Source organism: Argentina silus (assembly GCF_951799395.1).
Source record: "Argentina silus genome assembly, chromosome: 17".
NCBI classification, from domain to species: domain Eukaryota; kingdom Metazoa; phylum Chordata; class Actinopteri; order Argentiniformes; family Argentinidae; genus Argentina; species Argentina silus.
In genome coordinates this window covers 2,215,897-2,243,067 of record NC_139671.1, presented here as the reverse complement: position 1 = coordinate 2,243,067, position 27,171 = coordinate 2,215,897, and the positions used below count along the sequence as shown (strand labels likewise).

Here is a 27,171-nt window from a genome sequence, read left to right as displayed (position 1 = left end):
AATTATTCAAGAATTATTCAATTATAGAGGACAATACATCCCCTGCTCCAGTTACAAATGACCCAAATTCTTGAAAGCACACACACGCGCGCGCGCACACACACACACACACACACACACACACACACACAGCCATTGTAATGTGGAGCATTTGTTGAGGAGATCTTAGAGGGTTAACTGAATAAAGACATTTTGAATAGAATGAAAATGTAAGATTGTTCTAAACATGACTTAGAACATAATGCAACATACATTGTTTGCTTCTTAGCTCGGGCAATGGTATCGTATACAGCATCAATGTGATTACATCTTAAACTCTTACTCTAAGATTAGGTTAAAACAACCATCAATGGCGGGTCATTAATGCAGGCTCATTGTGATGCATGGGATAGACATGGGATAGCACATCAAAGGACACTCAACAGGCTGCAGCTGATGTTCCGTTAAACCTCCGGGAGATCTTAAGAGATGCAAACACACAGATATTTAAATATATACATATATTAGGGCATTTCTGCTTTATTGGGATAGAGATAGTAGAGATTGACAGGAAGGATGGGAGAGAGAGGAGGGACGACATGCAGGATATGTCGATGGCCGGAATCGAACCAGGGACCTTGCGATAATATGGTATGCGCCTTAGTGTGCTACGCCACTGAGCGCCCCCAACACACAGATATTTGCTTGTATGCAAGCGTTCACAGGCAAATTCAGTTCAACATTAGCTTTCCTTATTAAGAGAAATATCAATATCAGATTTTTTAACGACACAGAGCATTTGACATTCAAGTTAACAGGAAGGGCCCTCTTAAACTGGTTAGACTGGAAAATCACGCACCTTTAAGTGGAAAGATTGCATGAGTGATTTTGAAGTGGTCATAGAGTTCATCTTGACATGCTCCTTATGATGACTAAGACGTTTTTGAAAGAAACAACTATTGTCGGTTTTCTATTGTTGTCTACAGTAAGTAATTACACTTTGGGTAATTTCAAGGATCGATGAACTAAATTGGGAGTCAATAAAAAAAATATGTTTATGGAGGGTAAGGAGGAAGGTCAGTTTTATAGTGCAAAATATAACCAAAACAATGGAATGTAGCTTGTTTCTATTGCATTGGAAGGCAGACAAGTATCATTGAAACCCAGTGTAAGTGTTTCGATAATACAGTTGTTTGCAGATCAAGGGTTAAAATGGTAATAATACTTTGCATGCTTTGGATTCTGACTGGAAGTCAAGGTGCCATGTTACCAAGAACTGGTCCATGCTGTTTTAACTCACAGCGACAGCATTAGCCTGAAGCTAACGCCATAAGCACACACTTGACCTCACAGTGACGCCATGGCCTGACACATAAGTCATTACAAGTTGACATTTCTCTGCTCTGGGGTCTAATAACTCAACAGCACAGCTATCCATCAGGTGACAGGAGATTTGGTTCAGAGATGCAAAAGCACACTCACATGCTAAAAGAACTTATGTGGCCAAGTTACCGCACCTGCATAGCCCTGCCATACACTTGTATTATGTGGTTGTTTATCTCCAGGCAAGGAGCCCTAAAGAGTGGAGCCATCTTACGCCACGTTTAAATGTATTAAAAATGTTTATGCAATAAATGGTTAAAATTGACGTGAGTGTCCTGGCTGAATTGTATTGCGTTGTGTGTAGCATTGTGAAATGAAGGAGGACTTTTGAACGGAGGTTTGAAATGGAAGTTTATCTTGTTGAGAGTGAGACATCACGTTAAGAGCATTCCATCACTGACCCACTGCACAGATAGCATCAGATGCTTCTTCAGTTTCTCCAGAAAAATATGTAAGCTGATGTAACCTGATGTCTGTAGCGAGGCTGTGTCGCTCTGTGCTGCTCAGACAAAAACACAATGAAACAGTAGAAACAATTAAACCAGTTCAGCAGGTGCCTGTCACACAGAACACGGAGACGGGGAGCTGAGTAAGTGCCCTTACCGTATTTCAGGAAGTTTTTTGCATAATTGTTCCCACAGTTCAGATTGGAGATGTGACTATCAGTCAACGTCGCGGGTTGTACAGTCATCGTACCTGAGAGAAAGAAGAACCTTTTCAACCAGGAGAGAAAGAAAAGACCAAGTAAGATGTTAAAAGAGTTTGTTTTTATCTGATGTATACATGGCATATACCTGTTTGATATCAAGCGAATGTTGTCACTTCGGGAGTTGAGATGACCCCCTTTCTGGGTTGTAGCTTTTAACAGAAATGACAAACTATTAAGGGGATATACATTTTTGCCTTTCTGTTTGGACTCCTGGTACAAAATCAGCAGCAGCAGAAAGCAGTGCATAGCAAGAGCACAGATGAAGTAACTAATCTGATTCTAATCAGGGATGCATTTAGTTGTACTGTAAATTGATTAGCGTCAACAGAATCCAATTGATTGATTTTCCTGGACTGTAGTATTAGTAGTTGATGTACTGCTATTCCTTGGTGAGCGTACAGTCATGTTTGTCCTTTAAAAGACTAGTTGACTGAATTTGCTTGTACCTGGGATCTACCTGAGATTACCATACATTTTGACATTGACTTCTTTTGGCATAGGTTCCCCATGCAGAAGGGTTGTTACACCATGTTAGGGAAAAGAGAGAAGGTCAGTCAGGAATGGTGTTTTCATTGGCAACACTCTTTTCAGACTGAAATGACTCTTTATTCAACAAACTTGATTGTAATTGAAGGAACCAATATATCGTTTTGGAAAATGGCGAGTCTCAGACGTCACACATTTTCTCACTTTGGAATGAGAGCTTTTTTTTTGTTGTATTTTTGGTATTCACCCATATTACAAAGTATTCCTATGTAGTAACATTGTAATAACGATTGTTACAAGATTGCATTTACACACAGTTGTAGCAAATATAGGGTCTAATGACTGATAATTAATTACTTGGAATTAATTTAGCTACTATTTAAAAAATAATACTGTAATTACCTGGAGGTACCACTTAAAGACCTCCTCCAGAGGGAAAATGGTTCTGTACATTTGTGGTATACTCTTAGGTTAATCAACAGTGGGCGGCAGTGGGTGGCAATGATCCAGAGCAGCTCAACAGTGTTGATGTAGACAGAGCAGCTCAACAGTGTTGATGTAGACAGAGCAGCTCAACAGTGTTGATGTAGACAGAGCAGCTCAACAGTGTTGATGTAGACAGAGCAGCTCAACAGTGTTGATGTAGACAGAGCAGCTCAACAGTGTTGATGCAGACAGAGCAGCTCCAACAGTGTTGATGTAGACAGAGCAGCTCAACAGTGTTGATGCAGACAGAGCAGCTCCAACAGTGTTGATGGGGACAGAGCAGCTCAACAGTGTTGATGCAGACAGAGCAGCTCAACAGTGTTGATGCAGACAGAGCAGCTCAACAGTGTTGATGTAGACAGAGCAGCTCCAACACCAACAGTGTTGATGTAGACAGAGCAGCTCAACAGTGTTGATGTAGACAGAGCTTAGTTAGTTTCGCCCCCAGTGATGATGGTCTTTGGAGTTTCTGAAGCTCCAGCAGAACCAGAGTCAGTCCGTTATTCTTTCGTGCAGAGAGTCAGAGTCTGTTTTGGCCTCCTTCGTTGGTGGCCAACCAGAGCAGGAAACGTTCAGGTGAAAGAAGCTTGACTTCCTGAGGACCATGCCATGCCTCATGTGATCAATGCTTAAACGTTCAGTCAATACTTTTACAGTGTCTGAGTTGTGCTCTGGTCACATGCCGATGTGATTGCTTGAGAGGAACTCTCAAGTGTGTGTGTGTGTGTGTGTGCGTGTGTGTGTGTGTGTGTGTGTGTGTGTGTGTGTGTGTGTGTGTGTGTGTGTGTGTGTGTGTGTGCATAAATATGACATATCACAGTTTCTATTTCTCCGATTGATCATCTTTCATAGAATACAATACATTGCGTAATACATCAAAAAAACAATACAATGACGTTTTCATATTTAATACATCGACAGTCTTAACCTCAGACTCAGTTAATGATTTAACTCACCTACTGTAAAACTGTAGATTTAATTATTAATGAAATATTCCTTGCCTTCTTCACAACCTGATAATTATTAATAAAATATTCCTTGCCTTCTTCACAACCTGATAATCACAGTTTTATTCATAATCAGAATACCAACTGTATTGTCTTTGTTCAAATTGTCTTTGTTCTAATAGGGAGACAGAGAACAGGCAGTATTATGTTCAACCAGGAGCGTTCCTGTTCCTGGCAGTTCCTGGCAGTATCAAGGAATGTAGGTTTAGAGAGACGAGGCAGGGATTGGAAGATAGGTCATAGGATATTAAAACATTAAAACATCCCTCCCATAACTAGATAATCTCTACATCTGTTTCTGGTTTCACAAAATGTTTTTTTTTACTTGGGGAGCGAGAGAAATTGCATTGTTACATAGTAATTAATAAGTATTTGTTTTTATCACACAAATTGAGTTATTGCAGTACTACACAGATATAGAGCTACTTAATGCAATTTAAAGGTGCAATACGTAGCTTTTACCCCTTAAAAATGTCACTAAATAACCATGCAGAATTATTAGTTATCATTGTAACTGGTGCGTGCACCTGCCAAGAACCTGCCCTTCGGCCTGAATTTGCTTTTCTAAAATGTTTGGGATGCTTCTGGGTTAGGGTGTGGGATGCTTCTGGGTTAGGGTGTGGAATGCTTCTAGGTTAGGGTTAGGGTTAGGGTTAGGGTTAGGGTGTGGGATGCTTCTGGGCATCTACACCTTGCTGTGGGCGTGTAACCTGAGACTTGCTAAGTGTAGCTCATTTCCGTGTTCATGTTTCCAAAAACATTTAGAACGAGCGAAATAATGACTGCACTTTCAACCACACAGGTTGTTCGCGGTCATGTAACTATGACATTCCCTGGATAAAAACTTGGAAATGATTGACTGATTAATTGTTTCAGTTAGAAGTAGTTTGCATTGAGCAAGGGGAGGGAGAGAGGAGGAGACACTATTCTGAATTATTCTGAAAAGCGCAATCCTGCATATGGTACCTTTAACTAAACATTTGTAAGAAGACATTATCAAATATTTTGATAGTGTAAAGGTATTTAGATACAGTAAGCACACAATATTGAAGGAGGATCAGTGGTAAAAGACTATGAGAAAGCACCTGTGAGTTAGGGTTAGATGATAGATGAGATTCTAAGATGATATTTGATATTGAGATGAGTGCTCTGAAAGGTCAACAAATCAGTCACTACAGTATGACTAAGGCCTCTGTATTATAATTAACTAGAGAAACATTAATGAATTTATTATCTATTATTTATTTATTTAAATGAATAAATACTACATACATTTGTTATCCCCCTCTTGTCTTCTCCTCCCGCTGTCGATGTTTGTGTGATCTAGACATGTTTGGTTATCTACGGGAGCCGCGCCGAGAGTCACTTCTGAGCCAATGAGCCGACCTGCTGCAAGTAGGATGTGGGGCCATCGGTGACAGCAGTGATCGATAAGACAAAGACTACAGCCATCAAAGGGTTAGTATAAATGTCATTTGTATAAATGTGTTATGTATGAACTTATAGGGAATTATACTGTATGTACAAAGCATAGTTATAAGGCTATATGATTCTTCATAATAGCACCAACTATCTTATATGATCAAAATATCAGCCAATTAACTATCATCTATGTTTTGTGACAATTGCAGATCCAATTTCAAATCGCCTGATGTGTATCTGTATATTGTTTAATAATGTTTATCTGAAAATGCACCAGACTGAAGAATCTCCTCTGTCTTGTTTCCTCACAGCAGGAATGGCAATACCAAAGTATTGGTTGAGCATCTGTTGCCTTCTTGGTGGCCTTTATTTGGGAAACGAGTTAATTGAATTACCAAGTGTTGTTTCACAGGTATGTATACAGTATCATGTTTATATTGCTACATGGTGTCCAATCAAAATGCTGGATTATGTAGGTCAAGAGCATCAACACCTTAGTTTAGGATAACATTAGAGAACAAATGTGACAGAATGTTAGACTCTTGGCTGTAACTTCATGATAACAGTGACAGTTCTTGTACATTATTTGACACCATACTGCAATTACCACCAGCACATGCAATTACCACCAGCACATGCAATTACCACCAGCACATGCAATTACCACCAGCACATGCTGTGTTTAGGCTTTCTGTTTGTTTGAGTGGATAATGTGATCTTCATACTGTCACTGAAGACCCTTATTTAAAGCTCAACGTACAGTATGAGATCCTTTCACTTTAAGTACCTGTTAACCAGATTATACTAAACATATATAGATACAAGGCTACAGTATATTACAACATATATATTGTATATGTAATATATACACACTATAAAAAAAACTTTGAACTTGACAAAAGATACATTTTGACTTTGACTTTCATTCTTTTGGCATAGGTATCCAACGCAGAGGGATTGTTACACCATGTCAGGGAAAAGAGAGAAGGTCAGTCAGAAATGGTGCTTTTACTTCTTGGCAACACTCAAGTCAGACTGAAATTACATTTTAATGAACTTTTGATTGTAATTGAAGGGACCAATATATTGTTTTGGGAAATTACTTTTGACTAATATTTGATAATTTTGAACAGGTAGATTTGTTTTGCAAAGTAAACATTATAAAGAGAGCTTGACATTATGTACTACTCCTCAAAACCAACTCAATGCCTATGAAATAGTGTTCTTATCTTATAACTTCACTCTTTGGTTCCATTACAATCAATTCAGTGACAACAAATAGATGGAATTACATCATTGATGTTGAAGTTAATGTGGCAGACATTATATTAAATAGAAAAAATTAAGTCATCAGTGACTGTAAAAACGTTGAAACAGTTATTTTCACACTGTCATTATTGCAATAGTCTGACCCTCATCCCTGTCAATAGTCTGACTCTCATCCCTGCCGTCCATAGTATTACTCACAACCACCGAGTACACTGTGGACGTCGAACTCAATGTCACAGACTTAGACACGATAGAGAACCTGAGGATCATACTCAGCAACAAAAGTTTTCCTCAAACACTGACTGTCTCTGCAAACATCTCTGATCTTGACATTACCCATGGTAAGTTCATTATATTACTCACTCAGTAATAACTAAAGTTAGGTTCCCGTCATGTTTTGCATTGCGCCGGACAATACAAATTGTATTTATTATTATTAAATTAATTGATTATTGTATCTTGTTCAGTTTGCTACCCAAATGGATCTGGATTCCAGTGCAGATGTGAGGACCAGTTTGCTTGGTCATATAACAACTGTGTCACATATGGAGCCTGTGATGACATCACGAATGGCACATGTAGATGTATCAATGCCATTCCCCCTGATGGACAGTTCTGTCAGCCATACACAAGTAGGCCTACTGCAATTTGAGAAATACTTCCAACGTATCTTTGTTTCTTAACTTCTCATTGACACAAACATAATTATATACTGTTTATTGAACTACTAACTGAAATCTACTTCAACAGAAGCCCCCATTCTTTATGAATACATAATTGATGTTGAGATCAACACCACAGACATTGCACTGATAAATGAACTGAGAAACCTGTGGATAAATGTCAGTCTTCCAATGACAATCAGTGACACGGTAAACATCACTGATATTACCGTTACCACAGGTAAGAAGGTCGCAATGCTGTATACTGTAAGTGTGTGTACAAATAGTACACTAGTATATACACTAGTATGGTCATTGTTATTGTATTATTGAGTTAATCTTCTTGTTCCTCTACTGAAGTCTGCTCCGCGAACGAGACTGGGCACGAGTGCAGATGTGAGGACCAGTTCCGTTGGTCATGTGACAAGTGCACCACCTATGGGTCCTGTGATGACATCACTGGTGACACGTGTGGATGCATCAATGCCATTCCTCCAGATGGAGAGTACTGCCAGTCAGTACTCCACCAAAGTAAGCAGCAGCAGCCTGATAGGTGTAGGTGTTGTTACCAAGTTGTTAGATCTGTTGACTAAACAATATCATTTCTGCTTCCACCAACAGACTTCACAGCATGTCCAACAACAACAACAACAACAACAACAACAGACTCTCCAACAACAACAACAGACTCTGCAACAACGACACTAGGTACTCTTCAGACTGAAAAATGTTCTGATGAATAACACAAAAATCATTGCAATTTAAAGACTTGAATGTTGTAGATGAATGTCTGAATGATACAGACGTTAATATCTGAAAGATAATTAACTTGTTTCATGGTTTATTTCAAGTTTCCACAGTACCACCAACTCTGTATGAGTACATTGTTGATATTGAGGTGAACACAACAGACGTTACAGTGATCGATCAACTCAGGACCATTCTGAGAAACACCAGTTACCCCGTCACAATCAATAACCAGATAGGAATCACTGCTGTCAACATCTCTACAGGTAACAATATGGAACACTTTGATTTAGACTTGTTATCATTGTAAAAGTCTTTATTCGGTTTATGGATTGATATTTATTTTTCCATTCACCTTCCTGTTCTTCAGTTTGCCACTCAAACGCTACTGGATACCAGTGCAGATGTGAGGACCAGTTCCGTTGGTCATGTGACAAGTGCACCACCTATGGGTCCTGTGATGACATCACTGGTGACACGTGTGGATGCATCAATGCCATTCCTCCAGATGGAGAGTACTGCCAGTCAGTACTCCACCAAAGTAAGCAGCAGCAGCCTGATTGGTGTAGGTGTTGTTACCAAGTTGTTAGATCTGTTCACTAAACAATATCATTTCTGCTTCAACCAACAGACTTCACAGCATGTCCAACAACAACAACAACAACAACAACAGACTCTCCAACAACAACAACAGACTCTGCAACAACGACACTAGGTACTCTTCAGACTGAAAAATGTTCTGATGAATAACGCAAAAATCATTGCAATTTAAAGACTTGAATGTTGTAGATGAATGACTGAATGATCCAGATGTTAATACTTGAAAGCTAATTAACTTGTTTCATGGTTTATTTCAAGTTTCCACAGTACCACCAACTCTGTATCAGTACATTGTTGATATTGAGGTGAACACCACAGACACTACAGTGATCGATCAACTCAGGACCATTCTGAGAAACACCAGTTACCCCATCACAATCAATAACCAGATAGGAATCACTGCTGTCAACATCTCTACAGGTAACAATATGGAACAATTTGATTTAGACTTGTTATCATTGTAAAAGTCTTTATTCGGTTTATGGATTGATATTTATTTTTCCATTCACCTTCCTGTTCTTCAGTTTGCCACCCAAACGCTAATGGATACCAGTGCAGATGTGAGGACCAGTTCCGTTGGTCATGTGACAAGTGCACCACCTATGGGTCCTGTGATGACATCACTGGTGACACGTGTGGATGCATCAATGCCATTCCTCCAGATGGAGAGTACTGCCAGTCAGTACTCCACCAAAGTAAGCAGCAGCAGCCTGATTGGTTAGGTCATGGTTCCCAAAGTACCTCAACCGATCCTGTGATAGATGAAAGGGAGTAACAATTGTATTTCCATGATTCCTGAATCTTCCTAATGGAAGTGCCACAGATTTACAATTATTATTTAATATCATGAGAAAATACTGAACTCCTCAATTGTTTCATGTACTGCCACAATTGATGTATTTGGGCTAATCACAAATAATAGAACATCCCCTGCATAAAGACAGATTCTGAAATGTCTATGAACACTCTCAAAGGTCTGTTCTAATTGCCTAAGCCAGTGCTCCATGTCTACAGCAAACAACAGGGGTGAAAAGGGCAACCCTGTCCGGTTCCCCTCTCCTGGTTAAATGAGAGAGATGCCAGGCTGTTAACCACCACTGTTGCTTGTAGGGATGAATACAGTCATATTATCCGGTCTTTGAATGTGTTTCCAATAAAGAAACGATTTAGAAGCTCAAATGTATATTTCCACTATTCATTCTTATCTCTGTAATATGATTTCTGCTTCACCCAACAGACTTTACAGCATGTCCAACAACAACAACAGACTCTCCAACAACAACACAAGGTGCTCTTAAATACTTAGAACTTAATATTCTGATAAATTACTCAAAAACAAAAGCAATGTAACAACTTCATTGCTGTAAATGAATGACTGAATGATACAGACTTTAATATCTGAAAGCTAATTAACTTGTTTCATGGTTTCTTTCAAGTTTCCACAGCCCCACCAACTCTGTATGAGTACATTGTTGATATTGAGGTGAACACCACAGACTCTACAGTGATCGATCAACTCAGGACCAGTCTGAAAAACACCAGTTACCCCATCACAATCAATAACCAGATTAGAATCACTGCTGTCAACATCTCTACAGGTAACAATATGGAACATTTTGATTTAGACTTGTTATCATTGTAAAAGTCTTTATTCGGTTTATGGATTGATATTTATTTTTCCATTCACCTTCCTGTTCTTCAGTTTGCCACTCAAACGCTACTGGATACCAGTGCAGATGTGAGGACCAGTTCCGTTGGTCATGTGACAAGTGCACCACCTATGGGTCCTGTGATGACATCACTGGTGACACGTGTGGATGCATCAATGCCATTCCTCCAGATGGAGAGTACTGCCAGTCAGTACTCCACCAAAGTAAGCAGCAGCAGCCTGATTGGTGTAGGTGTTGTTACCAAGTTGTTAGATCTGTTCACTAAACAATATCATTTCTGCTTCAACCAACAGACTTCACAGCATGTCCAACAACAACAACAACAACAACAACAGACTCTCCAACAACAACAACAGACTCTGCAACAACAACACTAGGTACTCTTCAGACTGAAAAATGTTCTGATGAATAACGCAAAAATCATTGCAATTTAAAGACTTGAATGTTGTAGATGAATGACTGAATGATCCAGATGTTAATACTTGAAAGCTAATTAACTTGTTTCATGGTTTATTTCAAGTTTCCACAGTACCACCAACTCTGTATCAGTACATTGTTGATATTGAGGTGAACACCACAGACACTACAGTGATCGATCAACTCAGGACCATTCTGAGAAACACCAGTTACCCCATCACAATCAATAACCAGATAGGAATCACTGCTGTCAACATCTCTACAGGTAACAATATGGAACAATTTGATTTAGACTTGTTATCATTGTAAAAGTCTTTATTCGGTTTATGGATTGATATTTATTTTTCCATTCACCTTCCTGTTCTTCAGTTTGCCACCCAAACGCTACTGGATACCAGTGCAGATGTGAGGACCAGTTCCGTTGGTCATGTGACAAGTGCACCACCTATGGGTCCTGTGATGACATCACTGGTGACACGTGTGGATGCATCAATGCCATTCCTCCAGATGGAGAGTACTGCCAGTCAGTACTCCACCAAAGTAAGCAGCAGCAGCCTGATTGGTTCGGTCATGGTTCCCAAAGTACCTCAACCGATCCTGTGATAGATGAAAGGGAGTAACAATTGTATTTCCATGATTCCTGAATCTTCCTAATGGAAGTGCCACAGATTTACAATTATTATTTAATATCATGAGAAAATACTGAACTCCTCAATTGTTTCATGTACTGCCACAATTGATGTATTTGGGCTAATCACAAATAATAGAACATCCCCTGCATAAAGACAGATTCTGAAATGTCTATGAACACTCTCAAAGGTCTGTTCTAATTGCCTAAGCCAGTGCTCCATGTCTACAGCAAACAACAGGGGTGAAAAGGGCAACCCTGTCCGGTTCCCCTCTCCTGGTTAAATGAGAGAGATGCCAGGCTGTTAACCACCACTGTTGCTTGTAGGGATGAATACAGTCATATTATCCGGTCTTTGAATGTGTTTCCAATAAAGAAACGATTTAGAAGCTCAAATGTATATTTCCACTATTCACTCTTATCTCTGTAATATGATTTCTGCTTCACCCAACAGACTTTACAGCATGTCCAACAACAACAACAGACTCTCCAACAACAACACAAGGTGCTCTTAAATACTTAGAACTTAATATTCTGATAAATTACTCAAAAACAAAAGCAATGTAACAACTTCATTGCTGGAAATGAATGACTGAATGATACAGACTTTAATATCTGAAAGCTAATTAACTTGTTTCATGGTTTCTTTCAAGTTTCCACAGCCCCACCAACTCTGTATGAGTACATTGTTGATATTGAGGTGAACACCACAGACTCTACAGTGATCGATCAACTCAGGACCAGTCTGAGAAACACCAGTTACCCCATCACAATCAATAACCAGATTAGAATCACTGCTGTCAACATCTCTACAGGTAACAATATAGAACAATTTGTTTTAGATTTGTTCTCATTGTAAAAGTCTTTATTCTGCTTATTGATTGATATTTATTTTTCATTCACCTTCCTGTTCTTCAGTTTGCCACTCAAACGCTACTGGATACCAGTGCAGATGTGAGGACCAGTTCCGTTGGTCATGTGACAAGTGCACCACCTATGGGTCCTGTGATGACATCACTGATGACACGTGTGGATGCATCAATGCCATTCCTCCAGATGGAGAGTACTGCCAGTCAGTACTCCACCAAAGTAAGCAGCAGCAGTCTGATTGGTGTAGGTGTTGTTACCAAGTTGTTAGATCTGTTCACTAAACAATATCATTTCTGCTTCAACCAACAGACTTCACAGCATGTCCAACAACAACAACAACAACAACAACAACAACAACAACAACAACAGACTCTCCAACAACGACAACAGACTCTGCAACAACGACACCAGGTACTCTTCAGACTGAAAAATGTTCAGATGAATAACGCAAAAATCATTGCAATTTAAAGACTTGAATGTCGTAGATGTATGACTGAATGATCCAGATGTTAATACTTGAAAGCTAATTAACTTGTTTCATGGTTTATTTCAAGTTTCCACAGCCCCACCAACTCTGTATGAGTACATTGTTGATATTGAGGTGAACACCACAGACGTTACAGTGATCGATCAACTCAGGACCATTCTGAGAAACACCAGTTACCCCATCACAATCAATAACCAGATAGGAATCACTGCTGTCAACATCTCTACAGGTAACAATATGGAACAATTTGTTTTAGGTTTGTTCTCGTTGTAAAAGTCTTTATTCAGTTTATGGATTGATATTTATTTTTCATTCACCTTCCTGTTCTTCAGTTTGCCACTCAAACGCTACTGGATACCAGTGCAGATGTGAGGACCAGTTCCGTTGGTCATGTGACAAGTGCACCACCTATGGGTCCTGTGATGACATCACTGATGACACGTGTGGATGCATCAATGCCATTCCTCCAGATGGAGAGTACTGCCAGTCAGTACTCCACCAAAGTAAGCAGCAGCAGCCTGATTGGTGTAGGTGTTGTTACCATGTTGTTAGATCTGTTCACTAAACAATGTCATTTCTGCTTCAACCAACAGACTTCACAGCATGTCCAACAACAACAACAACAACAATAACAACAACAGACTCTCCAACAACAACAACAACAGACTCTCCAACAACAACAACAGACTCTGTAACAACGACACCAGGTACTCTTCAGACTGAAAAATGTTCTGATGAATAACGCAAAAATCATTGCAATTTAAAGACTTGAATGTCGTAGATGCATGACTGAATGATCCAGATGTTAATACTTGAAAGCTAATTAACTTGTTTCATGGTTTATTTCAAGTTTCCACAGTACCACCAACTCTGTATGAGTACATTGTTGATATTGAGGTGAACACCACAGACACTACAGTGATCGATCAACTCAGGACCAGTCTGAGAAACACCAGTTACCCCATCACAATCAATAACCAGATAGGAATCACCGCTGTCAACATCTCTACAGGTAACAATATAGAACAATTTGTTTTAGACTTGTTCTAGTTGTAAAAGTCTTTATTCTGTTTATGGATTGATATTTATTTTTCATTCACCTTCCTGTTCTTCAGTTTGCCACTCAAACGCTACTGGATACCAGTGCAGATGTGAGGACCAGTTCCGTTGGTCATGTGACAAGTGCACCACCTATGGGTCATGTGATGACATCACTGATGACACGTGTGGATGCATCAATGCCATTCCTCCAGATGGAGAGTACTGCCAGTCAGTACTCCACCAAAGTAAGCAGCAGCAGCCTGATTGGTGTAGGTGTTGTTGCCAAGTTGTTAGATCTGTTCACTAAACAATATCATTTCTGCTTCAACCAACAGACTTCACAGCATGTCCAACAACAACAACAACAACAACAACAACAACAACAACAACAACAACAGACTCTCCAACAACAACAACAACAACAACAACAACAACAACAGACTCTCCGACAACGACACCAGGTACTCTTAAGACTGAAAAATGTTCTGATGAATAACGTAAAAATCATTGCAATTTAAAGACTTGAATGTCATAGATGCATGACTGAATGATACAGACTTTAATATCTGAAAGCTAATTAACTTGTTACACTGTTTCTTTCAAGTTTCCACAGCCCCACCAACTCTGTATCAGTACATTGTTGATATTGAGGTGAACACCACAGATGTTACAGTGATCGATCAACTCAGGACCAGTCTGAGAAACACCAGTTACCCCGTCACAATCAATAACCAGATAGGAATCACTGCTGTCAACATCTCTACAGGTAACAATATAGAACAATTTGATTTAGACTTGTTCTAGTTGTAAAAGTCTTTATTCGGTTTATGGATTGATATTTATTTTTCCATTCACCTTCCTGTTCTTCAGTTTGCCACTCAAACGCTACTGGATACCAGTGCAAATGTGAGGACCAGTTCCGTTGGTCATGTGACAAGTGCACCACCTATGGGTCCTGTGATGACATCACTGATGACACGTGTGGATGCATCAATGCCATTCCTCCAGATGGAGAGTACTGCCAGTCAGTACTCCACCAAAGTAAGCAGCAGCAGCCTGATTGGTTCGGTCATGGTTCCCAAAGTACCTCAACCGATCCTGTGATAGATGAAAGGGAGTAACAATTGTATTTCCATGATTCCTGAATCTTCCTAATGGAAGTGCCACAGATTTACAATTGTTATTTAATATCATGTGAAAATACTGAACTCCTCAATTGTTTCATGTACTGCCACAATTGATGTATTTGGGCTAATCACAAATAATAGAACATCCCCTGCATAAAGACAGATTCTGAAATGTCTATGAACACTCTCAAAGGTCTGTTCTAATTGCCTAAGCCAGTGCTCCATGTCTACAGCAAACAACAGGGGTGAAATGGGCAACCCTGTCCGGTTCCCCTCTCCTGGTTAAATGAGAGAGATGCCAGGCTGTTAACCACCACTGTTGCTTGTAGGGATGAATACAGTCATATTATCCGGTCTTTGAATGTGTTTCCAATAAAGAAACGATTTAGAAGCTCAAATGTATATTTCCACTATTCATTCTTATCTCTGTAATATGATTTCTGCTTCACCCAACAGACTTTACAGCATGTCCAACAACAACAACAGACTCTCCAACAACAACACAAGGTGCTCTTAAATACTTAGAACTTAATATTCTGATAAATTACTCAAAAACAAAAGCAATGTAACAACTTCATTGCTGTAAATGAATGACTGAATGATACAGACTTTAATATCTGAAAGCTAATTAACTTGTTTCATGTTTTCTTTCAAGTTTCCACAGCCCCACCAACTCTGTATGAGTACATTGTTGATATTGAGGTGAACACCACAGACGTTACAGTGATCGATCAACTCAGGACCAGTCTGAGAAACATCAGTTACCCCATCACAATCAATAACCAGATACAAATCACTGATGTCGACTTCACGACAGGTAACAATATTATTTGTTTTACATTTGTCCTTATTGTTAAACTCATAATCCACTATATGGATTTATATTTATTTTTCATTCACCTTCCTGTTCTTCAGTTTGCCACTCAAACGCTACTGGATACCAGTGCAGATGTGAGGACCAGTTCCGTTGGTCATGTGACAAGTGCACCACCTATGGGTCCTGTGATGACATCACTGATGACACGTGTGGATGCATCAATGCCATTCCTCCAGATGGAGAGTACTGCCAGTCAGTACTCCACCAAAGTAAGCAGCAGCAGCCTGATTGGTGTAGGTGTTGTTACCATGTTGTTAGATCTGTTCACTAAACAATGTCATTTCTGCTTCAACCAACAGACTTCACAGCATGTCCAACAACAACAACATCAACAACAACAACAACAACAACAACAACAGACTCTCCAACAACAACAATAACAACAACAACAACAACAACAGACTCTCCAACAACGACACCAGGTACTCTTAAGACTGAAAAATGTTCTGATGAATAACGTAAAGATAATTGCAATTTAAAGACTTGAATGTCATAGATGCATGACTGAATGATACAGACTTTAATATCTGAAAGCTAATTAACTTGTTACACTGTTTCTTTCAAGTTTCCACAGTTCCTCCAACTCTGTATCAGTACATTGTTGATATTGAGGTGAACACCACAGACACTACAGTGATCGATCAACTCAGGACCAGTCTGAGAAACACCAGTTACCCCGTCACAATCAATAACCAGATAGGAATCACTGCTGTCAACATCTCTACAGGTAACAATATAGAACAATTTGATTTAGACTTGTTCTAGTTGTAAAAGTCTTTATTCTGTTTATGGATTGATATTTATTTTTCCATTCACCTTCCTGTTCTTCAGTTTGCCACTCAAACGCTACTGGATACCAGTGCAGATGTGAGGACCAGTTCCATTGGTCATGTGACAAGTGCACCACCTATGGGTCCTGTGATGACATCACTGATGACATGTGTGGATGCATCAATGCCATTCCTCCAGATGGAGAGTACTGCCAGTCAGTACTCCACCAAAGTAAGCAGCAGCAGCCTGATTGGTGTAGGTGTCGTTACCAAGTTGTTAGATCTGTTCACTAAACAATATCATTTCTGCTTCAACCAACAGACTTCACAGCATGTCCAACAACAACAACAACAACAACAACAACAACAACAACAACAACAACAACAATAACAACACCACCAGGTACTTTAGACTAAAATATGTACTGATGAATTACTCCATAACCATAGCAATGTAAATAGTTCAATTTAGATGTGTGAATGTACAGACCTTAATATATGAAAGCTAATTAACTTGTGACAAAGTTTGTTTCAAGTTTCCACCATAACACAAGCTCTGAACAAGTACATTGTTGATATTGAGGTGAACACCACAGACGTTACAGTGATAGATCAACTGCCGATTAGTCGTACCCAGTTTTTAATAAACTGTATATGCAACACAATTTCCAGATTAAGTAAAATAAGGACCCTGTAGCAATTCATAACACTTTTTTTTTTTCACTGAACTGGTTTAGAATATGTCATTTCAGAGCAAAATGTGTGAAAACAGATTTCAGGCATTCATTGTTGACAACTTGACATAGACCATATCAGTCAGTTTCCCCTCTTATTTAGTCTCTACAACACCTGTTGCCACAACAAGTGTCATTGATTGTAGGTATATTGTATTATAGATGAATAAAGCCTGTCCTTGAACCTATATCATTATGATAGGTGTTGGATACAATGTTATTATTTGACAGTAACAATTGACTCTTTTTTGATTTTACTTTTCTGTATTGCATCTACATCAATTGTTGCAACAACAGAACATACACCAGCTTGTAAGCACTTACAGTAATCCCTGAGTATTCATGCATTTTCTTTCTTTCATTAATGGTCAATCAAAGCAAAAGGGATTGAATTATATTCCTGTCAGTGTACATCTGTTGAGGCTTACAATATGTACCTTTACTCAATCCACTCTCATCATCAACAGCCAATACTACAGCCTCCCCCACAACGACAGAACTGACCACTGTTACCAGTAAGTGTATTTCAGAACTGGCCACCAAGTGCCATTTCGTGTTGTTGAACAAAACTTGTCTGAGTTTATTATAAATGTAAGTTAATCTATTACTATTTATTGTTCATATAATCCATCAAACCTCCTAAAAGTCTCCCACGATATCACATATTCTTGTCTGTAGTTTCTACAACTGTTGGCACCACAACAGAACAGAGCAAGTATCACAAATGTGTTAATCAAATGGTCCGTCCAATCAAATGGTCCGTCCAATCAAATGGTCCGTCCTAAACAGTCTCACGATGTCACTCCTCTCTCACTCTCTGCTGTAGGTTCTACAACACCTGTACTGGCTACCACACAACTGACCACTACCACTGAACCCACAACACAACTAACCACTACCCCTGAACCCACAACACAACTAACCACTACCACTGAACACACCACACAACTGACCACTACCCCTGAACCCACAACACAACTGACCACTACGCCTGAACCCACAACACAACTGACCACTACCACTGAACACACCACACAACTGACCACTACGCCTGAACCCACAACACAACTGACCACTACCACTGAACACACCACACAACTGACCACTACCCCTGAACCCACAACACAACTGACCACTACCCCTGAACCCACAACACAACTGACCACTACCCCTGAACCCACAACACAACTGACCACTACCCCTGAACCCACAACACAACTGACCACTACCCCTGAGCCCACAACACAACTGACCACTACACCTGAGCCCACAACACAAATGACCACTACACCTGAGCCTACAACACAACTGACCACTACGCCTGAACCCACAACACAATTGACCACTACCCCTGAACCCACAACACAACTGACCACTACCCCTGAACCCACAACACAACTGACCACTACGCCTGAACCCACAACACAACTGACCACTACCCCTGAACCCACAACACAACTGACCACTACACCTGAGCCCACAACACAACTGACAACTACCCCTGAACCCACAACACAACTGACCACCACCCCTGAACCCACAACACAACTGACCACTACCCCCGAACCCACAACACAACTGACCACTACACCTGAGCCCACAACGCAACTGACCACTACCCCTGAACCCACAACACAACTGACCACTACCCCTGAACCCACAACACAATTGACCACTACCCCTGAACCCACAACACAACTGACCACTACCCCTGAACCCACAACACAACTGACCACTACCCCTGTACCCACAACACAACTGACCACTACGCCTGAACCCACAACACAACTGACCACTACCCCTGAACCCACAACACAACTGACCACTACCCCTGAGCCCACAACACAACTGACCACTACCCCTGAACCCACAACACAACTGACCACTACGCCTGAACCCATAACACAACTGACCACTACACCTGAGCCCACAACACAAATGACCACTACACCTGAGCCTACAACACAACTGACCACTACGCCTGAACCCACAACACAACTGACCACTACCCCTGAACCCACAACACAACTGACCACTACACCTGAACCCACAACACAACTGACCACTACCCCTGAACCCACAACACAACTGACCACTACCCCTGAACCCACAACACAACTGACCACTACCCCTGAACCCACAACGCAACTGACCACTACACCTGAGCCTACAACACAACTGACCACTACGCCTGAACCCACAACACAACTGACCACTACGCCTGAACCCACAACACAACTGACCACTACCCCTGAACCCACAACACAACTGACCACTACGCCTGAACCCACAACACAACTGACCACTACCCCTGAACCCACAACACAACTGACCACTACCCCCGAACCCACAACACAACTGACCACTACCCCTGAACCCACAACACAACTGACCACTACCCCCGAACCCACAACACAACTGACCACTACCCCTGAACCCACAACACAATTGACCACTACCCCTGAACCCACAACACAACTGACCACTACGCCTGAACCCACAACACAACTGACCACTACCCCTGAACCCACAACACAACTGACCACTACCCCTGAACCCACAACACAACTGACCACTACCCCTGAGCCTACAACACAACTGACCACTACCCCCGAACCCACAACACAACTGACCACTACCCCTGAACCCACAACACAATTGACCACTACCCCTGAACCCACAACACAACTGACCACTACCCCTGAACCCACAACACAACTGACCACTACCCCTGTACCCACAACACAACTGACCACTACGCCTGAACCCACAACACAACTGACCACTACCCCTGAACCCACAACACAACTGACCACTACCCCTGAACCCACAACACAACTGACCACTACCCCTGAACCCACAACACAACTGACCACTACCCTTGAACCCACAACACAACTAACCACTACCCCTGAACCCACAACACAACTAACCACTACCCCTGAACCCACAACAATCCTGACCACAGCAACCAGTACATGTAAGTACTGTAAAAAAAAAGAAGAAAAGTTTATGTTTGGCAGAATACTCATGAATTTAGGTGACGTATATAAATCAGTGTCTTATCACTTCTTTCTGAAAAAAACATCACCAGTAACAACTCCAGCAACAGAAAAACCAACAACTGCACTGAGTACAACTACTACCACAACAACAACAATTGCCAAGCCTACGGCAACAACAACTATAACTACAATTTCACCAACAGACAAAACAACTAAAATACCTACCACAACAACAACAACAACAACTACAAGTTCACCAACAGACCTACCAACAGACCTACCAATACCTACCACAACAACAACCACTGCAACAACCACCACAACCACATCACCTGGTACGTACCCATTCAAAATATATCTGCATCAACAAGTTCCTCTTCCTCCAGTTGTTTTGGTTTTATTTGTATTATTGTTTTCTCTTCTTGTGTTTTTAATTTTAGGTCCAGAAATTGTGTTAAACTTTTCATTCAGAATTGACCGAACCTTCACAGCGGACTTAAATGTCGACACAAGTACCACATACAGAGAATTCATAAATGGTATAGAGCCAACCGTAAGTGCATGCCTCAAATTCCATCTTATTGGAATTTATATTGTCGATATTTCAATAAATCGAGAATATGTCTTAGGTATTAGAAACATCGTCACGTTTTTACTGTCTGCATAATCACCATTGTCTCTGACAGATCCAGCAACAGTATGCTCGCACAATGACAGGGTTTGTTTCAAGTGCAATAACAGGATTCAGGTGAGTGTGGCTGCATCCACCATTGTTATGAAAGCAAGTAATGCCCACTCATTTATGATGTGTCTATTTGTTTTGTCGTTGGTTTCAAACAGGCCAGGGAGTGTTTTTGTAGATTACAATGTCAGGACAACTGCTGCAAATCCTGCTGAAATCTCCCAGGCCAATGCAGTAATTCAGACAGACCTTCAGGAGACTTTTCGTATTTTTCCAGATTCTTTCAGAACCATTTTTAACAGTAAGGCCACAGAGATAAATGTTTATATTCTTCTTACATGATGACAAGTTAAAATGGAAATGCTGTCAATGTCGATTTCACAAAACTTAGGGACCAATCACGTTTCCTCTTCCAAGGTTTACAGAAGATACCTTACACACCAAATCCCATGTACTCTGGTGGGACAATGACTGTGACGTGTGGGCCCCCTCCTACCACTGTGGCCACTGGAGAGACGCAGGCCGTTGAGTGGAGAGTAAAAGGGAACGTTATAACATCTACCTCTGGAAGGTTCAGAGTCTATAAAGACACGGAGCAGAAACTTGATGTCAGAGAGGTCATTACTGGTGATGCAGGTAAGTGAAACAGTAGCTTGGTTGGTGTCGTACAGTGGGGATATTATTTATTGTGTAATTACTGTGTTATTAGCTAGTTATTAACTAGTATTAGCTCGGTTAAATTTAGGTTTTTCTGCAATTAAAACATAATCTGCCCTGGGGCAAACCCTCAAAAGTTCCAAATGAATTTTAAAAAAAAATGATGTTTATAATTATTTTAGTCAATATTTGTTTCTTGACTCTGTTTATATTGTTTTATTAAAGGACTTTATGAATGTACTCTGCGGGGTGGAGGAATAGATTTCCATCAGAGTGGAGAAATTCTGATTTTAGCTGCTCCCAATATTCAAACAAACAGAGAAGTCAATGCCCGGTGTGTGGAGGGAAGCACTCGGGAACTTCGGTGTTGTGTGCAGTTACCCTTTGCGGTCCAATGGAAGGATGGAAATACAGTACTAGACACAGGTAACATTCAGCTATACTCAATACCTCTTTGGGATGTTCTACATTTCATGACAATCTGGCTATATGTTTTTATGAATTCCTTACAGTGACTGATGAGAACTGCGAAACATATACCTACAATGTGGGAAACTGCAATGCAGAACAAGTGCTCACATTTAAATGTGAGGTGAAAGATCTACCCACTTATGCAACCACTACAACACTAACCATTTTCAGAGAGGGTAGGTACTGAATATGAAGTTGTCAAAAAAGTTCAGATTTAGAATTTATGCTCAATCAATCAATTAATCAACCAAACGTTATTTGCACAGCAGTACTTCGTACTAACTTATCCTTTTGCATTTTTTAAGATTTTGTTTGCCAGGACAATGTATATGGTGATGGTCGCTTGAATGACAGAGCAGTGGTAGAGTGTAACGAAGATGAGGTCGGAGGAAAGACTGCGATTTGTGAAAGTAACGGAGAATGGAGACTTGTGGAAGACACGTGTATCTTGTCTGAAATTAATGACTTACTGACCACATCTCAGGTACAGCAAGACTTCTCCATGGTGATCATCATCACCGATAAACAAATGCAGTTTTAGGGTTTATTTCATATTTTGAAAAAAGATTTCTTAGCAATTTAAGATACCTGTAAGAAATATGATGGCAGTTATTGTCCCAATGACAGTGCTTACACCCATTTGAAAATAAGTCTGAACTCCGATAAAGTGTCTTGCCGATCAATGATTGTATATTTAATTTATTGTCCCTGTCAGGAATTGGATGAGATGACAGTTCCAGCATTTCTGGAAGAACTCAGTACAACCACACAAAGGCTGGAGGAGAAGATCACAACATCTACTGGAACTATCCTTGCCATTGTTGACATTCTGAACACTGTTGTTAATGCTTCAACAAATGTCAGTCAGCCTGTAATACAGGTATGTAGAGAGCAAACAAAACAGTGCTGCAATGATCAGGGGAGGCTGGTGGAGGTAGAAATCAGAGGAGGGCTCATTGTACTGCATGGAATGGAATGAGGAATGGTATCACACACGTGTGTTTTGATACCAATGCCATTCCTTATTCCGTCCATGCATTACAATGAGCCCGTCCTCTGAGTTCTACCTCCACCAGCCTCCCCTGAAGTTACTGAATGCACAATGCACATCAAAGGACACTCAACAATGTTTCCATTCCATGCATTATAATGAGCCTGTCCTCCGATTTCTGCCTCCTCTGATCCACACTAAGGATATCAGAAGGGAAAAAAGAACAAGCCTTGACAAAACTGTAGATGCTGGAGTAGCTGTATGCTTGTGTTTTTTCTTGCAATCCTACCACTAAAATCAAAGACATTAGTGACTAAATGAAGATTTCTCTTTTGATCTGTAGAATTTTCTGGAAACTGTGGACGTCTTGGTTTCTGATGACGCAAGAGACTCCTGGACTGTTCTAAATGCCAACGAAACCCTGAACACCAGTTCTTTGTTACTGGGCTCCCTAGAAACCATTACAGATGGACTGGTTGGGGACGCGTTTTCTTTCTCAACTCAGCGCATCCTGTTAAACAGGGACACCGTTGAAAACTCGTTCAGCGCAGACCTGAACTCCAGTGTCGAGTTAGACATTCCTGAAATTGATTCTCGCGCCCTCTTCATTAACACCATAACATTCTCCTCCCTCAACAATGTCTTACCTGCCAGGAACGGCAGCAATCAGAGTGCCAACGACAACACAATCAATGGGTTTGTTGTGCTGATAAGGTTGAATGTGACGATTGATAATGTGACCTTGAGCTTCGATAAGGTTAACCAGTCCCTTACGGCCAATCCCCAGTGTGTGTTCTGGAACTTCAGTCTCTTTGACGGTATCGGGGGATGGGATGACCAAGGATGTGAACTGCAGTCTGATCAGAACGGAACTGTCACCTGTAACTGTAACCATCTCACCTCCTTCTCCATCCTGATGTCGTCCTCCATTCCCGAAGCAATACGAGAAATTCTAGATTTAATATCGTACATCGGAGTGGGCATATCAATGGGGAGCTTGGTCATATGTCTCATTATTGAGGGGGTTGTATGGAAGGCCATGACAAGGAACAGCACTTCCTACATGCGTCACGTCTCCATAGTGAACATCGCTGTGTCTCTCCTGATCGCCGACATCTGGTTCATCATTGGGGCCGCGATAGCGAACAATCCGGCTGAGAACCCAGGTGAAGACTTCACAACACCAGTGGGTCCGTGTACCGCCGCGACATTTTTCATCCACCTTTTCTACCTCGCCCTGTTCTTTTGGATGCTCGTCACGGGCCTCCTCCTTTTCTACCGGACAATCATGGTCTTCTCCCACATGTCAAGGTCGACAATGCTGGCTATCGGCTTCTCCGTGGGATACGGCGCGCCTCTTATTATCGCCGTGGTTACCGTGGCCGCGACAGCTCCGAGTGGTGGCTACATTAGGGAAAGAGACGCATGTTGGCTAAACTTTGATAAGACCATGGCCCTCCTGGCGTTTGTGATCCCTGCCCTGAGCATAGTGCTCATCAACTTTTTAATCCTGATCGTGGTTCTGTATACAATTCTGAGGAGAGGTTCTGGGGACTCCAGCCAACCAGATGAGAAGAATGCTATGATGGTCATCGCCAGGTGTCTGGCCATTCTGACGCCCTTCTTTGGACTTACCTGGGCGCTGGGAGTAGGAACCATGACTAATCCAGAGAATGTAGCCATCCATATTGCGTTTGCATTCTTCAATTCATTACAGGTAACTGCACATGTATTGGTGGGTTTCTGGTTCTAGTTTCATACACATAAATCCTTGTTTCACATTTCCAAATATAATGCTCCTAACTAAGGCCATTTGGGTACAGTAATAAGTCCTGAAGTGTCAAATGATTACAAACATAACAATGTTTTGTGAAATACTGTACAGTGTGGTATCCACAGAACATTAATACGAAATTCTTCATTCCATTTTTCCATTTCCAAGGGTTTCTTCATTTTGGTGTTTGGCACACTTCTAGATGCCAAGGTATGTGTGTGTGTGTGCGTGCGTGCGTGCGTGCGTGCGTGCGTGCGTGCGTGCGTGTGTGTGTAAAGTCCTTACATTATTACCAATATATTTTTTGAAGAGTGTTGTGTTAGTGTAAGTATGTGCTGATTCGGACATATCATCTGCTTTCAGATCCGGGCAGCTATACTAGGAACATTGTCTTACACAGTAAACGGCTCGAACCGTACAAGGGTAAGAACATCTTTACACACTGTTACTATTTTATGTTCTATTCTTTAATGTTAATTGCATGTTATGCTTGTTTATGCAGGTACACATGTCATACTGTAAACTGTATTATAAATCTCTGCACACCTAAGGATAAAACAATTAAGTGTAATTGGTGTAGATTAGTAATACAAATAATACAAATACATACAATTTATATAGCACTTTTTTCAAGACCTGAATACTAACGTTTTGTTGTTGTAAAGAGTATTCAGGTCTTGAAAAAAGCTATTGTAGGGACAGAGAAAATAAAAGATATTAGAGCAAACTACATTTACATTTACATGTATGGCATTTATCAGACGCCTTTATGCAAAGCGACTTACAACAAATACATTTGTTTAAGTAAGTGAATCATCCGTCCATCCATGGATGATTCATCAAGTGAATCATCCATCCATCCATGGATGATTCATCAAGTGAATCATCCATCCATTATAAGAAAAAGTAATCTATGAAATAAAAGTCATTTGAGGACAGTACGAGCATGGTCTACTTTGTTATCATCTCCCTCATCCTCATTTGACAGAAACAACGTTTCTATATTGTTCAGTTGGGTCTTGATAGTTTCAGATCAGGTTTGCTACCTCAGGTTTCTATTGAGTCATACAGTCCACATGTCGTATCTTCATTCCAGAGCACCGGTGCGGGAACAGGTGGGACATCGTCGACCAGTGCACTGGACTTCTTCAGAAGACTGGGGAGGAGGAGTAAGTCAATGTGTAGATAAGAAACATCTTGTTTGTTGAGATTTGTTGAGTTTCACTACGGTATCTTCCTGTGTCTAGGTATTTAACTGTATCTGACCTTATTTCTTTCGGTTTTCCAGATGGCCAAAATACCTCAGGGGGTACAAATTCCAGCAGCAATGGTGGTGTTTCAGAGTCTCTCAACCCCTAATTCAATGCAGCAAAGTCTCTGGTAACACTTGATATTCAGTTGCTCTTACGCTGCACTTTTGTAATAAAGCTGAAATAATAAATCTGAAATATAACTCTAAGCATGTTTAGAGTAGTATAATATATATACTACTATATATATATATGGTTTAGGGTTATATATATATATATATATATATATATATATATATATATATATATATATACATTGTTTCCCAGACCTGGAGAATCTTGTTCTGACTGTTCAGGTGCAAAAAAGATCCTAGTAATTTATGGTCAGTTTACAGGGTTATTGAGTTTAATAGGGATTAAGAAAGAGAGAGTGGCACTTTACATACTGTATTGTATTGAAGGACTTGTTTTAATGCATGATGAAGTTATTCCAGAAGGCAACATTTTACTAGAATTGATGGACAGACATTCAGAGTATGAGCAAACTTCATAGGTCACTTTGCTGCTACTGTGCAGCCATCTTAAGTATTATACTGTACAACAGAGAATGTTGTTTTACTCTGCAACATTATGTTAATTGGGATTTCATGATTTGTTTGCCTTTTATCACTTATTCATTTGTTAAGATGAAGAATGCTCAACCGTCACCTGCATATGGAATGTGCCATTGTCATCCAATGTGTCTTCAGTATTTGTTAAAAACCAATTAAAAGATGTTCAAAAACCAAAAGATTGAGTATGTTTTTGCTGGAGCATTTTTTCATTAACTTGATCCACTGATCTAATCTTGCAGTTGGATCAAGGACTGCTGTTAATATCATTAATTAAAACTACTAATAGTGATTCTACTGAAATAATGGTAATAATGTCATTTGTTAAGGTGTGTCAAGTTTGACAGACAAATATCTGC

The 27,171-nt window shown here is 40.4% G+C and overlaps 1 protein-coding gene across 1 annotated transcript; it reads left to right on the top strand.

Moving 5' to 3' along the window:
* Nucleotides 1–2,013: 2,013 nt before the first annotated feature.
* Nucleotides 2,014–26,982, top strand: LOC310817996 (uncharacterized protein). The gene is made up of 56 exons (XM_083688754.1): nucleotides 2,014–2,106; nucleotides 5,378–5,508; nucleotides 5,784–5,884; nucleotides 6,412–6,460; nucleotides 6,930–7,082; nucleotides 7,209–7,373; nucleotides 7,492–7,644; nucleotides 7,764–7,934; nucleotides 8,025–8,111; nucleotides 8,255–8,416; nucleotides 8,521–8,691; nucleotides 8,782–8,865; nucleotides 9,009–9,170; nucleotides 9,275–9,445; nucleotides 9,988–10,038; nucleotides 10,187–10,348; nucleotides 10,453–10,623; nucleotides 10,714–10,797; nucleotides 10,941–11,102; nucleotides 11,207–11,377; nucleotides 11,920–11,970; nucleotides 12,119–12,280; nucleotides 12,384–12,554; nucleotides 12,645–12,746; nucleotides 12,890–13,051; nucleotides 13,155–13,325; nucleotides 13,416–13,529; nucleotides 13,673–13,834; nucleotides 13,938–14,108; nucleotides 14,199–14,324; nucleotides 14,468–14,629; nucleotides 14,734–14,904; nucleotides 15,447–15,497; nucleotides 15,646–15,807; nucleotides 15,906–16,076; nucleotides 16,167–16,289; nucleotides 16,433–16,594; nucleotides 16,699–16,869; nucleotides 16,960–17,040; nucleotides 17,839–17,886; nucleotides 18,198–18,733; nucleotides 19,880–20,351; nucleotides 20,466–20,711; nucleotides 20,817–20,929; nucleotides 21,063–21,124; nucleotides 21,217–21,359; nucleotides 21,476–21,694; nucleotides 21,941–22,141; nucleotides 22,228–22,362; nucleotides 22,492–22,670; nucleotides 22,902–23,066; nucleotides 23,521–24,894; nucleotides 25,120–25,161; nucleotides 25,315–25,374; nucleotides 26,048–26,120; nucleotides 26,240–26,982. Exons 3-56 carry the CDS (start codon nucleotides 5,789–5,791, stop codon nucleotides 26,308–26,310), a joined length of 9,210 nt encoding a protein of 3,069 aa, XP_083544880.1. The 5' UTR covers nucleotides 2,014–2,106; nucleotides 5,378–5,508; nucleotides 5,784–5,788; the 3' UTR covers nucleotides 26,311–26,982.
* Nucleotides 26,983–27,171: the final 189 nt, after the last annotated feature.

Coding starts and splice junctions, on each gene's coding strand:
- LOC310817996 (XM_083688754.1), top strand. CDS start 5,789: ATGGCAATACCAAAGTATTGGTTGAGCATCTGTTGCCTTCTTGGTGGC. Junction 9,446..9,987: donor CCAGTCAGTACTCCACCAAA/GTAAGCAGCAGC, acceptor TTCACCCAACAG/ACTTTACAGCATGTCCAACA. Junction 15,808..15,905: donor TGATGTCGACTTCACGACAG/GTAACAATATTA, acceptor CCTGTTCTTCAG/TTTGCCACTCAAACGCTACT.